Below are 14,251 nucleotides of genomic sequence, written 5' to 3'. Positions count from 1 at the left end.
TAATAAATTAATTGTATATTAAAAAGGTAACAATTAATGTATAAGCTAAATCTTGGTTGGATATAATATGCACCAATCGTTTAACTTTAGAGACATTTTTAGTGAAAATGATAATACAGTGTTTTCGAATAGAGCGCCGAATTTGTCAATATTTAAGTAAGTAGTTGAAAACTTTTGTATAGGAAACAAAATGTAATAATCTATGATTAGTTAAAGTAAGAATGTCTTATTCTTATCGGTTCTTTTCATTTTTTTCAGCAAAGAATGCATCCAAGACGTAAACATGGTAAGCAAAATTATTTGAAAATTATAATATATATATATATATATATATACATAATTATTTTTTGTTTTAAAATTATATCGTATAACTTTATCTTTTTTGAATAATATTCATAATATTTACATAATATATTTAATTATTATTTCCAAATTTCATAAGAATTTAATAATATTTAGGTTAGATTTTTGCTTTGATATTTATCAATATTGCATATTAAAAATGATGATTTTAAGTTTTTGTATTTAATTTTCATTGTATTTTATCTTTAACATATGTGTATTTAGGAGGTAGAGGCGAAAGTTCTCAACCTGGTGGATCACATTTTGAACGTGGTAATCGAACAAGAGGTAGAGGACAAGGACATCCACCTTGGTTATCTGGAAAAGAGATAGGACTTTATTATAGAGATAAGGCTAAAGCAAAAGCTAAACAAAAGGAATCTCGAGTTAAATTACCTTTACATGTTCAAGAAAAAATAAAAAATGTACTAGAAAATTCTAAAGATTATTATGATAAATTATATAACAATGCATATACTGAAGTTACATATGGCACATTGGAAAATAAATATATACATATTCATGACTCTCAGTTTAAAAGAAAGTTCATGAACATGGTATCTGGTAACATACAAGAAAATCTTGCCAAAGCTTTAATGGTTAAATCAAAATTAGAAAGAGACATTGAATTAGATACCAAGTTAATAGCTGAATATAAGGCAAAACAATCTTTACAGAAATATATGGATATGATAAAAGTCAGATCAAAGTTACCATCATATAAAAAAAAATCAGAGATATTAGAATTAATTAAAGAAAATCAAGTTATTGTAATAAGTGGAGAAACTGGTAAGTTTATTTTTTATTTAAAATTAATTCTAAATAATATAATTCCTTTTAAAAAGTACAAGATTATTTATATTTATGTTATCTATTTATTTATTTAATGCATGTATTCTATTATGTATTTATGTATTTTGATATGTTTTTAAATGGATTATTATAGATTATAGATACAGCTATTATACAGATGTATTTTAGGTTGTGGAAAGACAACACAGGTTGCTCAGTTTATATTGGATGAACAAATAGAAGAAGGTAATGGTAGTATTACAAGGATTATTTGTACTCAACCTAGAAGGATATCAGCTATATCTGTTGCTGAAAGAGTAGCAACTGAAAGAGCAGAAAATCTTGGTAAATCTGTTGGTTTTCAAATTCGACTTGAGAAGTATGTTAATTTCTTTTTATTTTTTTATTAATTTATCTAAAAAATGAAAAATTATATTGTATTTTTTTATATATAGAATATTGCCAAGAGAGAGAGGTAGTATACTATTTTGTACTACTGGAATGCTATTGCAATTTTTACAAGGTGATCCTGCTTTAAAAGAATTTTCTCATATTATATTAGATGAAATTCATGAACGATCTACAGAAAGTGATTTTGTTCTTGCTTTGTTGAAATTAATTATTCCTAAAGTATGTTAAAATAACTTGATTCAGAATAAATTTATTATTATTTCTTCTTATATATTTCTTATATTAAATATATAAAATTATTTTTTAGAGACCTGATTTAAAAATCCTCTTAATGAGTGCAACACTTAATTCTGAAAGATTTTCAAAATATTACGATGATTGTCCGATGATTCATATTCCAGGTTTTACTTATCCAGTGGAAGAATTTTATTTAGAAGATATTTTAATGCTTACAGAGTAAGTTTATATATCATTAAAAAAATATATAAAAATTATAATTGCAATATAACTTAAATAATATAATTTAAATTTTAGATTTAAATTTCCTGCAGCAGCTGCATTGCCTCAAGATTATAGAAAGCATACAAAAAAATATAAACAAGTACAACAAAAAAGAGATGAATTTCATGATGTGCTAGATCCTTACATACGACAGCTTATAGCTGAGGTAAATAATCTGCTTTTATTATTATATATATTATGTTTATATTTTTCTTTTTTGTTTTTGTTTATTATAGAAAAAGTATCCAAGAGAAGTGATTGATCAATTACGGAATCCGTACAGTGAAATGATGTCTCTTGATCTTATAGAACAATTAATTAGGCATATTTGTAGAACAAAAGCTCCTGGAGCTATTTTAGTTTTCCTTCCTGGTATGATGGATATAACAAAGTTAAATAGAATGATGTTAGATACTGGATGCTATTCACAAAGTAAGTATATTTAATTTTGATGAATTTAATTGTGACGCATTATTATTATAAACTGTTTGATTTCATTATAATTTGAAAATCTAAAAAAATTATTTTTTATAGGTCATTATGTTATTTATCCTCTTCACTCTCGTATGCCAACTATTGATCAAAAACTCATATTTAAGGAACCACCTAAAGGAGTTCGAAAAATTATAATTGCTACTTCTATAGCTGAAACTTCTATAACTATTGAAGATGTAGTATATGTTATTGATTGTGGAAAAATGAAATTTGGTAAATTTGATATTCAAAAAAATATCCAAACTTTGGAACCTGAATGGGTATCACTAGCTAATGCTAAACAGAGAAGAGGTAGAGCAGGCAGGTAAAATATTTCAAAAAAGTTTAAAGAAAAAATTAAAATATTTTTTAAAATATGTACTTTAATGATATATATTTTTTAGAGTAAAACCTGGTATTTGTTATCATTTGTATTCTAAAGCTAGAGAGATGACACTAGATCAATATCCATTGCCTGAAATGTTAAGGGCGCGTTTAGAGGAAGTCATTTTGCAAATAAAAATTTTACAATTAGGAAAAGCTAGAACTTTTTTGGCTAGTGTTATGGATCCTCCAAGTTCAAAAGCTATAGATTTGTCTTTGGATCTACTTCAAACTTTAAATGCATTAGATGATGAGGAACATTTGACTCCTTTAGGATATCATTTAGCTCAATTACCATTAGATCCACGAACAGGTAATGTTTTTATATATTAAGTATATTTTTATATAATTTTTTATCAATAACTTTATAATACAAATTTTTTTTTATTTTTTTATTTTTTTTTTTTAGGAAAAATGATTATATGGGCAGCATTATTTTCATGTGTAGAGCCAGTTTTTGCAATTGCAGCCAGTCTTAGTTTTAAAGATGCATTTTATTGTCCTCTTGGAAAAGAAGATCAAGCACATCAAAAGAAACTTGAATTAAATATGGGACAATTCAGTGATCATATTGCATTATCTGAGGCATTAACAGGATTTGAGCTTGCATACAAAAGAGGTTATGCAAGCTCTTTTTGTAGAGAATATTTTCTTTCTTTTAATACACTCAAACTTCTTTCTGAAATGAAAACTCAGTTTGCCCAACATTTGTTTCAAATGAAATTTATGGAAACAGAAAATCCAAGCGATAGTAATGCTAATAAGAATTCTAAAAATACAATGTTAGTAAAAGCAATAGTATGTGCTGGATTGTATCCCAATGTTGCTATTATTAAGTATGTGTATTTCAAGTCATTATAATAATAATTAATAAAAATAAAACTCATAGCAAAATTTAAATTATTTTTTAGAAGAGTTACAAAAAATGGAACACTTGCATGGACTCCAGAAGATGGAAGTGTTGCTGTACATCCATCAAGTGTAAACGATAAAGTTAAGAAGTTTCCTAGTCCATTTATTACATATTTTACAAAGCAATTATCAACAGCAATATATTTACATGATACTACATGCGTTACTGCACCAATTTTATTATTTGCTGCTCCAAATATGACTATAAGTATGTGATTTTTATATATAATTAATATATAATTAATATATATATATTAATATTTTAAATTTTTTTTAGAAAAAGAAAAAGGAAATTATTTTATTAGTTTAGCAAGTAGTCAAAACTTTGCATGCGACTTGCAAACTGCACAACTTATTCAGGTATAAAAATAGACATCTATAATATAAAATTTATAATATTTAATAATATTTTAATGAATTGATTATATTAATGAATTTTGCATTTTTTTTACAGAAATTACAAGAACAATTTAATAATATGTTAGAATATAAAATAACACATCCAGGAATAGTACGTTGGAATAGCTTTGAAGGTGATTTATTAAAGTAAGTTTTACATTTAAATATTTTTTCTCTTTCATATATTTTTATAAAAAACATTAATGTTATTTGTTGATCATAGTGCTATTATAGATCTGGTTTGTCAAAAAGATGAGGAAATGGGATTTTGCAATTCTAATATTCAAAACTGTGAAGATAATATATATGATGACGTTTGAATACAATATAATGAATTTCGATAATAATTGCTTTAGAATATATTAAAATAGCTAGAGTAACTTGAATTTTTAATGCCCTTTTTCATTGTCTGAATTAAATAAATACCTAAGACATTCAAATGAAATAATTCATCGACTAAACTATAATTTAATTATAGTTATAATAGATATATCAAAAATATCAGTTTTGTAATATATATTCAGAAAATAAAATTTTTGAAAACAAAATCAAAAGATGAATCGACTTCATGTTCACTCGAATTCTATTACATAACTGTAATATACTACAATATTACATATTAGTACTACACTATTACATATTAGTACTGATATATATTTAATGATATTTTCAAATATAAAAAATACGATTAATATTTATAAAATTATTTTATTACGTAAGTAATGGTACCATGTCAATCACACACAATATATAATATATAATTTTCCAAAAATTAATGATTTATGGAAAAAATGCTATAAATGAAAACTATGAATTGTTTTATATGATCAAAAATGATTAAAATATTATTTAAAATATATATAATATGTTATTCTTAAATATCTTTTTTATTTAATTAGAATTTGAAATGCAATAAAAGAAATATAATAGATTGAGAAATGTAATTATTTTTAACAGAGATTATGATTTTATATATCAATGATTTATATCATTAAGTAAGATTCTATCAATAATCATGGACATCAAATGAAAGAAGGAAGTTTGACAAAAAATTTTCAATTTCAATAATAAATTTCTTTTCTCCATTCTGACCATTTGTGCATCGCAAATAAAAATGAGCCTCGGGTCTGGCACGAGCTGATAGCTACCGCGAAGAGAAGTAAATAGGGGGGAGAGAAAGAGAACGAGTGAAAAAGAGGGAGGGTGGTTAGGAGAGGGACGTTCTGGCAATACACGAGCGAGGCACGTAGCGTCCGATTCAGTCTGCATCCGACCGCCGCTAGTGTCGCGTCGCGAAGCAGTGGTCGAATTTCGGGGGGGACACGAGACTCCGATACGAGTCAGTTCGTGCGAGTGATCGTGATACGACACCACGGTCTTTTATCCCGTGTCTAAGCGGGCATTTATTATTCATATTTTGTATTTTCTTGAATCGTGATTTGTAATAAAAGAAAGGAAAAATTAGTGAGAAATCGCAGTTGCGTGTATTGGTGTTAGAGAAAGAAAGAAAGAGCAGGTCACTGAACGACCATACGAAGGTAGGAAGAAGGAGAGAGAAAAATAAAAGACAGACAGAGAAGGATTTTCGTCGCGACATATACACACGTATATACACGTGCGAAAGCGAGGAGAGACGTGAAACACGCGCGTGCGCACCCGCGTAACACATATACACATATAAGAAAGAGAGAGAGCAAGAAAGAGATAACGAAGACACGGCGCAGGAAGAGGCAAGAGAATCAGTGACACTGGGAGGGTCGAGTATTCCTCGTGCAAAACCGCCACCGGAATATATGTCGTGAGTGTGCGACCGAAGATCCGCGGATAGAGGCCGGCGATAGTGCGTGCAGAGCTTTAAGAAGCAAAAAAAAAGCAAAGACTCCGGGTGAAAAGCAATGCGGGTTCATTGACTGCGTGCCGCGCAATGGCTGCATGTTCGTGGCCGATGCACAGTGCATGTGTGACAGGAGCTACGAGGAGGACGACGCCGAGGACGACGAGGTCGAAGATACCGGCTACGGCCAATATCGAACTCGAGACCTACTGAAATTCTGTTCGAATTCTGTATGTGATTGAGGACTCGAGGACTATCTTGATCAAAACTGCGATAACAACGAGAAACGTTGGAATTTTTCGTGCTTTTTACGTGAGTAGTTTCTGATATTTTATTAGAAAATTAGCTTGTAAAACTGCATTAAATTCTTTTTTTTTTCTTTCTCTCAAAATTTGTAGAATTAGAAGTATAACCTTTCGCTTGAATCTCGATAGACATGTTCAAATCTCGAGACGCCATTTCGAATTCTCGAATATCTTCGATTTACGATAATCGAAATTCTCAAAAATACCAACATTCATTGCAATATGCCGTGCCATTTTAAGAATTCTTGTTCGTAAGATGTTGCCATGCATTATGGCAATACCATCGAACTGACCTAATTTTTTCATTACTTTTACGGTGTTTGGTAATTTTCGTTTTCTCTTTCGTGTCGCGTGAGTACTTGTTTTAAATGTGAGTTTCAAACAGAGAGAACGTGTTTCGAGAATATCAAGGGCGTAAGGTCATTCACTGCAACCGGTGTTTTCTCGTTCAAAGGTTGTTCGTATGTCAATGCCCTATTGTTGGAGAATATCTTGATCATGATCGGGAAGATATCGATATTTTTCTCTGAAATTCTTGTAACATAGACTCCAATGATTTGGTAATTGTGTAAACTGTAATAATTCTTCGAAAAATTAAATTGAGATTCTTAAAATTTAAATTGAAAATATAAATAAATCTTTGAAGTGTTTGTGAAAATATTGTTGCGTAGTAAGGATTTTACGCAAGATTCAACGAAACAGATATTTTCTCATTAAAAATTAATTCCTTTACATTCGAGGACGAACAACTGAAGGACGCGTACGTCATTCTTGCAATGACCTTATCACCAATACGCTGACCTTACCTACTGTAGATATTAAAAACATCGTAACAATATATTTTTATAATAATACTTAATTATACAATTGTTGAGTATTAATATTTTTTTTTAAAAAATATTTATATTTTGAAAATTTTTAAAAAAATTAAATTCTATCAAAAAAAAAAAAAATAAGTTAATAGTCTGACTTTTTACTATCATTTTATTTTTGTTCATTAGTTCACTTTCTAATTTTGTATCTAATCAAGGAATGATAGACTTTGCTACGAGTTGACAACACTTTATCTTTTTGTATGTTGTTTCTATAATTTTCTGTTCATATATATATATATATATATATATATATATATATATGAATATATAATTTCTTTTCTCGGAAATTCGGAAAAGAATTTAAAACAGGAATAACTGGACGAGAAAAAATTTCGAATATAGATCATCTAAATATAGAGTACTGACTCGTTTTTTTTTATCGAGAAAGTTTATTCTTCACGAATGCAAGGTAATTTTAGTTGCTATTTACAAAATGAATAATATTATTAATGTAAATGACAAAAAGGGACGATGTTGAATCGGAGAATCCTGATACGTATTTTCAATGATGATTATTTCAATTAAATGTACATTTAATTCCCAATGCTCGAAAACATCGATTAGACCGGATAGTTGTAGTGTTGAAAGGAACAACTTCGCTTTGGAACAAATCCAACCGGTTAACTTGTGTATTCTAATCGAGTAAATCAGGATAAGTACGTGTTTTTACCCTGTTCACACATTTGATTTTGTAGTAATTAACTGGTATGGAAGTGGAAAAATTAAGTTATACATGGCGGTTGATTTTGACAAACAGTTATTTGCATTGTTTATGTTTCCTTTGTCCGTGCCAAATTAGTTTTTCCCGGTGCATTGTCATTCGTCTATTCTTATCTTGTCTGTGTATGCACGCACGCGCGTACATTCTTTCTTTTTCTACCATTCCATTCGTAAAATTAACTGCATGATAATTAATTTATTCGTAAATTCAGTATAAATATTCAGATAATATTGTAAAAAGCAAAAATCTAAAAAAATTTATTTTAATTTATTCATTTATATTGTTTGAAAAAAATAAGTGACAACAAAATTTCTGGATTATTTAATAAAAAAAATAATATATGTAATTTTATGATATAATTATTACATAATATTTTTAATTACAAGTTTTTTTTGTAAAATTTAATAAATTTCATGATCTTTTTGAATAGATTTTTTAATTAATTTTAATTTAAAGAAAATAAGGTTAAGGTAGATTTATCGAAATACCGTTTTAACTATCAGACGTTACTCGAAAATTTAAAGTTGTAATTTTATAGATCACCAAAATTCAAAGTTGTAATTTCATTCGTTATCGATTGGTTAATCGTGTTCATTGATCTTGTCGTTTAATAGACCGAGATCGTTGCACCCATAAAACGTACTACTCGCAATGAGATAATTGTTCTTAATCATCGTGTATATTCTCATTGATAATACACATCATATATTTTTAGCTTTATTAAAAATTTTAATAATATATAGTTTTATTTTTTTTTCTTGCAAAGCAAACTAAATCGCATGTCAAAATTGTTGCAATTAAAAATGTTTAAGACATTCGATAAAAAATGTGAATTTTTAGCGTCCACGATATGTAAACAAAACATTAACGCCATATGAAAGCGATAAAAAAGAGAAATAATCCATTCTAGAGATTCTTTTATCTATTTTTCGATGTTATATTTTCGATCAATGCTTGTGATCGAATTAGAAGCTTCTTTTCGTACCATAACCTTACTTAATATTGTCGATTTCGACCTGCGCCACTAGTAGGCGTGACACAGCGAATCAACAGTCACGTGACGATATATCGATATATCGATAATTTCACTGTTTGAAGGTAGATACGCTTGAAACTATCGAACGGAAGTGGAAAGGTTAGTTTGTGATCAGTAGTTTTGCACGCGAGGCCAAAAAATTAAAACAGCATTGATTGATTGCAACTTAGGACTGTATTACTTGACTCGACTAATTAGAAATGCTTGTCAAAAGCCTCCTCTGACCGGGAAAAAGGAAGATATCTACGGTACACGAAGCGTTCTTCGTATATGTGCTACTCATCCGTGACTAATGCTTAACAGTTGGCGGGTGAAAATTGGCGCGATGTAAATATGGGACGAGTTCTCATGCGCGTGGCGTATATCCGCTCGATTTACTTCGTCAGCTTCAAACACGACATATAATATGACCTATTCGCCTTCACCATATTCATCTTTGTTCCCGATCGTAAGAGGATTCCACAACTTTAAGCGACTGACAAATTTCGATAAATAATCAACGATTCACAGTGTAATGGCGACGATTCGGATTATGCCAAGAATTCGGAAGTCAATTGGCACGAACATGATGTTTCATACGTTGTTGAATAAAAATAGGTGACCTATATTGTGCATACATATAATATATGTACAAATATTGTTATTAATACGATATATTTTTATTTCACGAAATCGAAGTGGACTTTTTGAATGCTTCTTTGTCGTTCGGAAGAGGTAAATGTTGCACTGTAAGAAATGTTGGCAACATTTTTTATTTACGTTCCTCGCGATCTGTTTGGAATAACTTCGAGCTACAATAAGCTTCAACGATTTTCACGTTTTTGCTTTCTGCAAGATGAATCATGCTTTTTGGAACAATAAAATATACATTTTTTTGTATATTTTATAAATCAACAGTATTTGTCAAAGCAGGTACAGTCATTTAATATGTTATACTTTGACAATTTGAAAATTGTTGATCAGAGTCAATAATGTAGACGGTTAATTTATTATATGATATATAAAGCGTATTTAAAGAATATAGAATATAAGAACTCGAAATGTTCAAAATAATTAATGAATCTATCAAAATAATGAATCATATCGGTTATATGGCTTTGGAAAAGAGAATATAACAACAAAAAGAAAAATAACAACAAAGATTTTGTTTTAGGTTAGAAAATAATATCTGAATTTTTTAGAAGTATATATTATAATCGTGCATTCGATTAGAAAACCGCTATTTTTGCATGAAAAGCTTACATGTCCCATTTTTGCATCGGTCTCGTCTCTTGTAACGGATTACCCAATGGACACGATTACCTTCGGTGCTAATAAATGATCATGAATGAACGCGTGAACGCAAGCCATTCTCTCAGCCACGCGCAAATGCACTATATTATAAATTATGTTCTATTTCATTCTGCTCTTTGAAGTTCATATCATTTTGTATCGAAATAGGAATTTCTAAAGCTTGTTTTTTGATAATATTTTAAAAAATGTTTTAAAGAATTTTAGGAATCTGCGATAACAACTTCCATGCTTCTCATTAACTTTAATTTAAAAACCAAACATAATTTCTTTTTCAATTCATTACTAATTCATCTTTTTTTTTTTTTAGGTAACTCGGTTACTACTGGGCTTCAACAAAATTCTGCGCATCCATTTGCAGATATGATCTTAATTTATCAGGATACACTTATGAACACTTAATCAACATTTTCTTATAAATCTTCATAAAGTTTTATCATTAATAGTCTCTTGAACTTCTGAATTTTACCAAAGACACGAAGAGAATCCTGACACAGACTTTAATCCAGTTAAATTATCTTTTTTAAATTATCTTTAAGAAAAAAAAAAAAAAAAGGAAACGAAAAAGCTTATTTGCTTCTCCATTGTGCTTCGTGCACCAGATTTATCTAACATAAATCTTCGATTACCAATTTTATCCGGACTTAATGCTTGCGACCAGGTGTTTGGACAGAAAATCGGCACGAAGTCGCGGCAGTACCTGGAAAAAATGTTCATTTGCTGACGATTGGCAGCAAAAGCAAGCAGATCGCGGTGGTGAATCGTCGTTGAGAATCGCGTCGGACGTGTTGAGGTGGCGGGACTTAGGTGAGGATATTCCGTCGCGTTTGACGTCGTTGTCGTCGTCGTGGTGCGTTGTTCAGCCCGTGGTTCGGCAGTGAGAGAAAGATAAGAGAGAGAGGCGGGCAGCTATAACCGGCAACCACACGGTGGACATGATTATTTCAAAGGATCTGTTCCTCTTTGGCGACCAAGATTACCTGCGCCTTCCCAGCAACGAGAAGCGCCAGCAACGGGCAATGGGCCGACCGATCATCAATGCTCCCAGGTAAGTGCCTACGATATTTTACTCATTGTGTTTTAGTTTTTTAACCTTATTTTTCTTTCTTTCTTTTCTTTTTATTATTTCATGGATAAATGTGGAAAAAACTTGCTGACGAATACGTTTTGCTCGGAACAATTGGAAGATTGCTTTTGTTAAGCTACTTTGTTCATTATATGACATCGAGTCACGCATGATAATATTTTAAAAGAATAAATTTATGAATTTTATTTCGTTCTTTTATAAAGTATAGTGTGTTTTGGAAAATTTTAAGTAGATAATTCTTTTGAGCAACGTATTTTTGAGCATAGTTATTTCATATGAAATAATGATTTTTAGAATTTTATTTGTATATATAAGAAAAAAATTGAACACAAATATTATCTGTATGGATTTAATTTTATATTTAATAATTTGTTCGATCCGAGATTAATTATTTTATATATTTTAATAGGAATTTACTATTAGAAAACGAATTTAATATTTCACCGAAGGAAAATATGATATTATTTCATATTTGAAAAATTTTAAATTTACGGAATTAGGCGATACAAATCACACACTCGCAATTGAACTTCTCCAACACGAAACTTCTTCTTTTTCACAAATATTCCAAATCTCTGCTTACTATCCAGAATCTTTTAAATTATTAATGAACTTGATTCGTTGTAAACAAAATTCACAATCACTTCAAAAATATTTACTCCAAAATGATAATAACAACAGCAACAATAGCAACAATAAATACGAGATAATCAAATATCATATTCTTTAAAAAAATTCTCCAGAAGACTAAGATTTTTCGCGAACAAAAAAACAAAAGGAATAAAAAGAAAAAAAAGGAAGGAAAGTGGCAATTAACAACGCGTACTAGCGCGACTGTTAAATCCCTTATCATGACTGATACAGTCGATGATCTCTTTCGAAAGAAGACCGAGCCGTCGCCCGCCCCTTATCTATTCGCGTCATAAAAAAATATATCATCGACTAATACGTCGGCAAATCTCGACGGTGGTGTGCAATAAAAAATGTCGAGAATTGGTAAAATTCTCGTCTCGTCTCGTCTCGTCTCGTCTCGCGACCTTCTGCCGTGTCAACGGGCTCCTCCGGATGATTCCGCGACATTCTTTATTCGTATGATTTTATTCATGATTGCTCTCGAATTTATCGAAAGGTTGATCGTTGCACTATGATGCATAGATGTAAATATGCGCATCGTCGTTCGAAGGATGATAGGATACCTTTTAGTCTCGATAAAAACTTTAACATTTGAGGAAGATAACTTCAACAAACTAGAATTGTAGATCTAATATAGAATAAGTAGATAAATTTAATTATAGAATAAGAAACTTACATTATTTTAAATCAATCAATTTGATCGATTTTTTGTGATTCCAATGTTAAATCAGTTTTAAATCAGTGTTAAATTTTAGTTTCTTTCGTATCTTTTAATTTTTAAATCGTAGATGATTCTACGATTCGTGCATTTTTCTTCAATTTAATTCCCCTATCGGAGAAGACAAAGAACAATCATTCCGCTTCCTATCTTCTTTCTCTTATTCTATCTCCGTTTCTCCCTCCTCGTTTCACGTCTTCGACAAATTTATTTATAAAAACAGCGTTGTTTGTCGTGGCTGATTTAACGAGCGTCGACACACTCTGGTTGCTTATTTGTGCATGTGTTTGTTTGATCGTGCCTTTTGTTTCCTTGCCTCGTCGACACATTCGTTAATACCGCGTAATTCCGGAGCGCGATTCGAGATCTCGAAATATCTCTTCGTTCTCCTTGTTTGCTTTGTTTTTTTTTTTTTTTTNTTTTTTTTTTTTTTTTTTTGTTGATTTGTAATTCGTCGCGCGACGAGTCGTCTCTTCGAGGAATATCGCGATGAAATTTTCCAACGCGGAACGCGTTGGACGTGGATTTTCATCACGATTTCGGACGAGATAGCTCTCCCTAGGGATTTTGGAGGGCTTTGCGCGAGGATTCTGGAGGGATATTAGGGATTTTCCCTATTCTCGAATTTTTAGCGACACTACGGCCCATAATGGTACCGACTTAATGGAATTCTATAAATTTCCATAATTCTCCGCTAGGCTCTTTTTAGCAATTCCATCCTTGGTATCTCCTTTAAGATTTGATTCCTTCTTCTTTTCATCGTGAAAATTCTTCAATTTTCAAAGATACTGTAATTTTATTTGTACGTAGCTCAAAGTAACGATTTCGAGATTTTATAAACATTCTTTTCAATTTTCTGGATTAGATAGTGGATCATATTTACGCGTGGTTACGATACTGATCTTCAAAATTGTTGGAAAATTGTTTAATTTAATTTGACGTGCTTTTAAGCAGTAGTAAAAACTTTTATAATTTTCCTCGCGTATCGCGGAACATTTTATCGATCTCACAGAGATGTGGATGGATATATCATGCAATAATACATCACGCAAATTCTCCACGTTTCATAATTTCTCGAAAGCTTTACGTAACAATATTTCAACGTTCCCCCGTACAATTTCGTCCCCGAAAGAAACTCGACGATCACCTTTCATCTTTTATTAACTGCTGCTATCATTTCCAGATCCAATTTTACACCTCTTCACATATCAATTGGGCAGTTTCTCTTCATTAAATTAGACGTCGGCCGCAATCGGCCACTTCCGGCCCTCCCGACAGAGTGAAATCGGAGGAAGGAGAGAGGGGGGGGGCTTTGATCAGGTTTTGGAAACCTGTAACCCTCTAATTACCGAAGCTCGGCCACCTCTTCAAAAGGGTTTTCGAGAGAAAAGAAAGTTGCAATTTCGTGTCCACGAGCGCGGCACCATATTTCGGAGAAGCAATAAATCGCGTTTTTTCGACCGGAGGCGGACCTCTCCTCCTCCTCCTCCTCCTCCTCCTCCTCCTCTTCCTTCTCCTCCTCCCGGGATCCGTGTTT

At 30.8% G+C, this 14,251-nt stretch overlaps 2 protein-coding genes across 3 annotated transcripts in view; both read left to right on the top strand.

Annotated features, from left to right (window-relative positions):
- Positions 1-44: 44 nt before the first annotated feature.
- LOC122712597 (ATP-dependent DNA/RNA helicase DHX36-like) lies at positions 45-4,633 on the top strand. The gene is made up of 15 exons (XM_043932351.1): positions 45-156; positions 259-286; positions 568-1,131; positions 1,324-1,513; positions 1,590-1,764; positions 1,853-2,001; positions 2,080-2,212; positions 2,283-2,478; positions 2,581-2,845; positions 2,925-3,217; positions 3,314-3,740; positions 3,816-4,024; positions 4,094-4,176; positions 4,271-4,362; positions 4,439-4,633. The coding sequence occupies exons 2-15, from the start codon at positions 265-267 to the stop codon at positions 4,533-4,535; spliced, it is 2,895 nt and encodes a 964-aa protein (XP_043788286.1). The 5' UTR covers positions 45-156; positions 259-264; the 3' UTR covers positions 4,536-4,633.
- Positions 4,634-5,586: 953 nt separating this feature from the next.
- LOC122712654 overlaps positions 5,587-14,251 on the top strand; it is an 80,331-nt gene continuing 71,666 nt past the window's right edge. The window contains exons 1-2 of one of the 2 annotated variants that reach the window (XM_043932462.1): positions 5,587-6,361; positions 10,587-11,324. In XM_043932462.1, coding sequence (XP_043788397.1) covers positions 11,315-11,324 — 10 coding nt within the window. In that variant the 5' untranslated portion in view covers positions 5,587-6,361; positions 10,587-11,314. Of the gene's footprint in view, positions 6,362-9,781; positions 9,899-10,586; positions 11,325-14,251 lie in introns of those variants that run through there. The other variant, XM_043932463.1, reaches the window with a different exon arrangement.

Source organism: Apis laboriosa, unplaced genomic scaffold, assembly GCF_014066325.1.
Source record: "Apis laboriosa isolate Shangri-la unplaced genomic scaffold, ASM1406632v1 scaffold204_cov149, whole genome shotgun sequence".
In the NCBI taxonomy this organism is placed as follows: domain Eukaryota; kingdom Metazoa; phylum Arthropoda; class Insecta; order Hymenoptera; family Apidae; genus Apis; species Apis laboriosa.
This window is presented reverse-complemented; position numbering and strand designations above follow the sequence as displayed.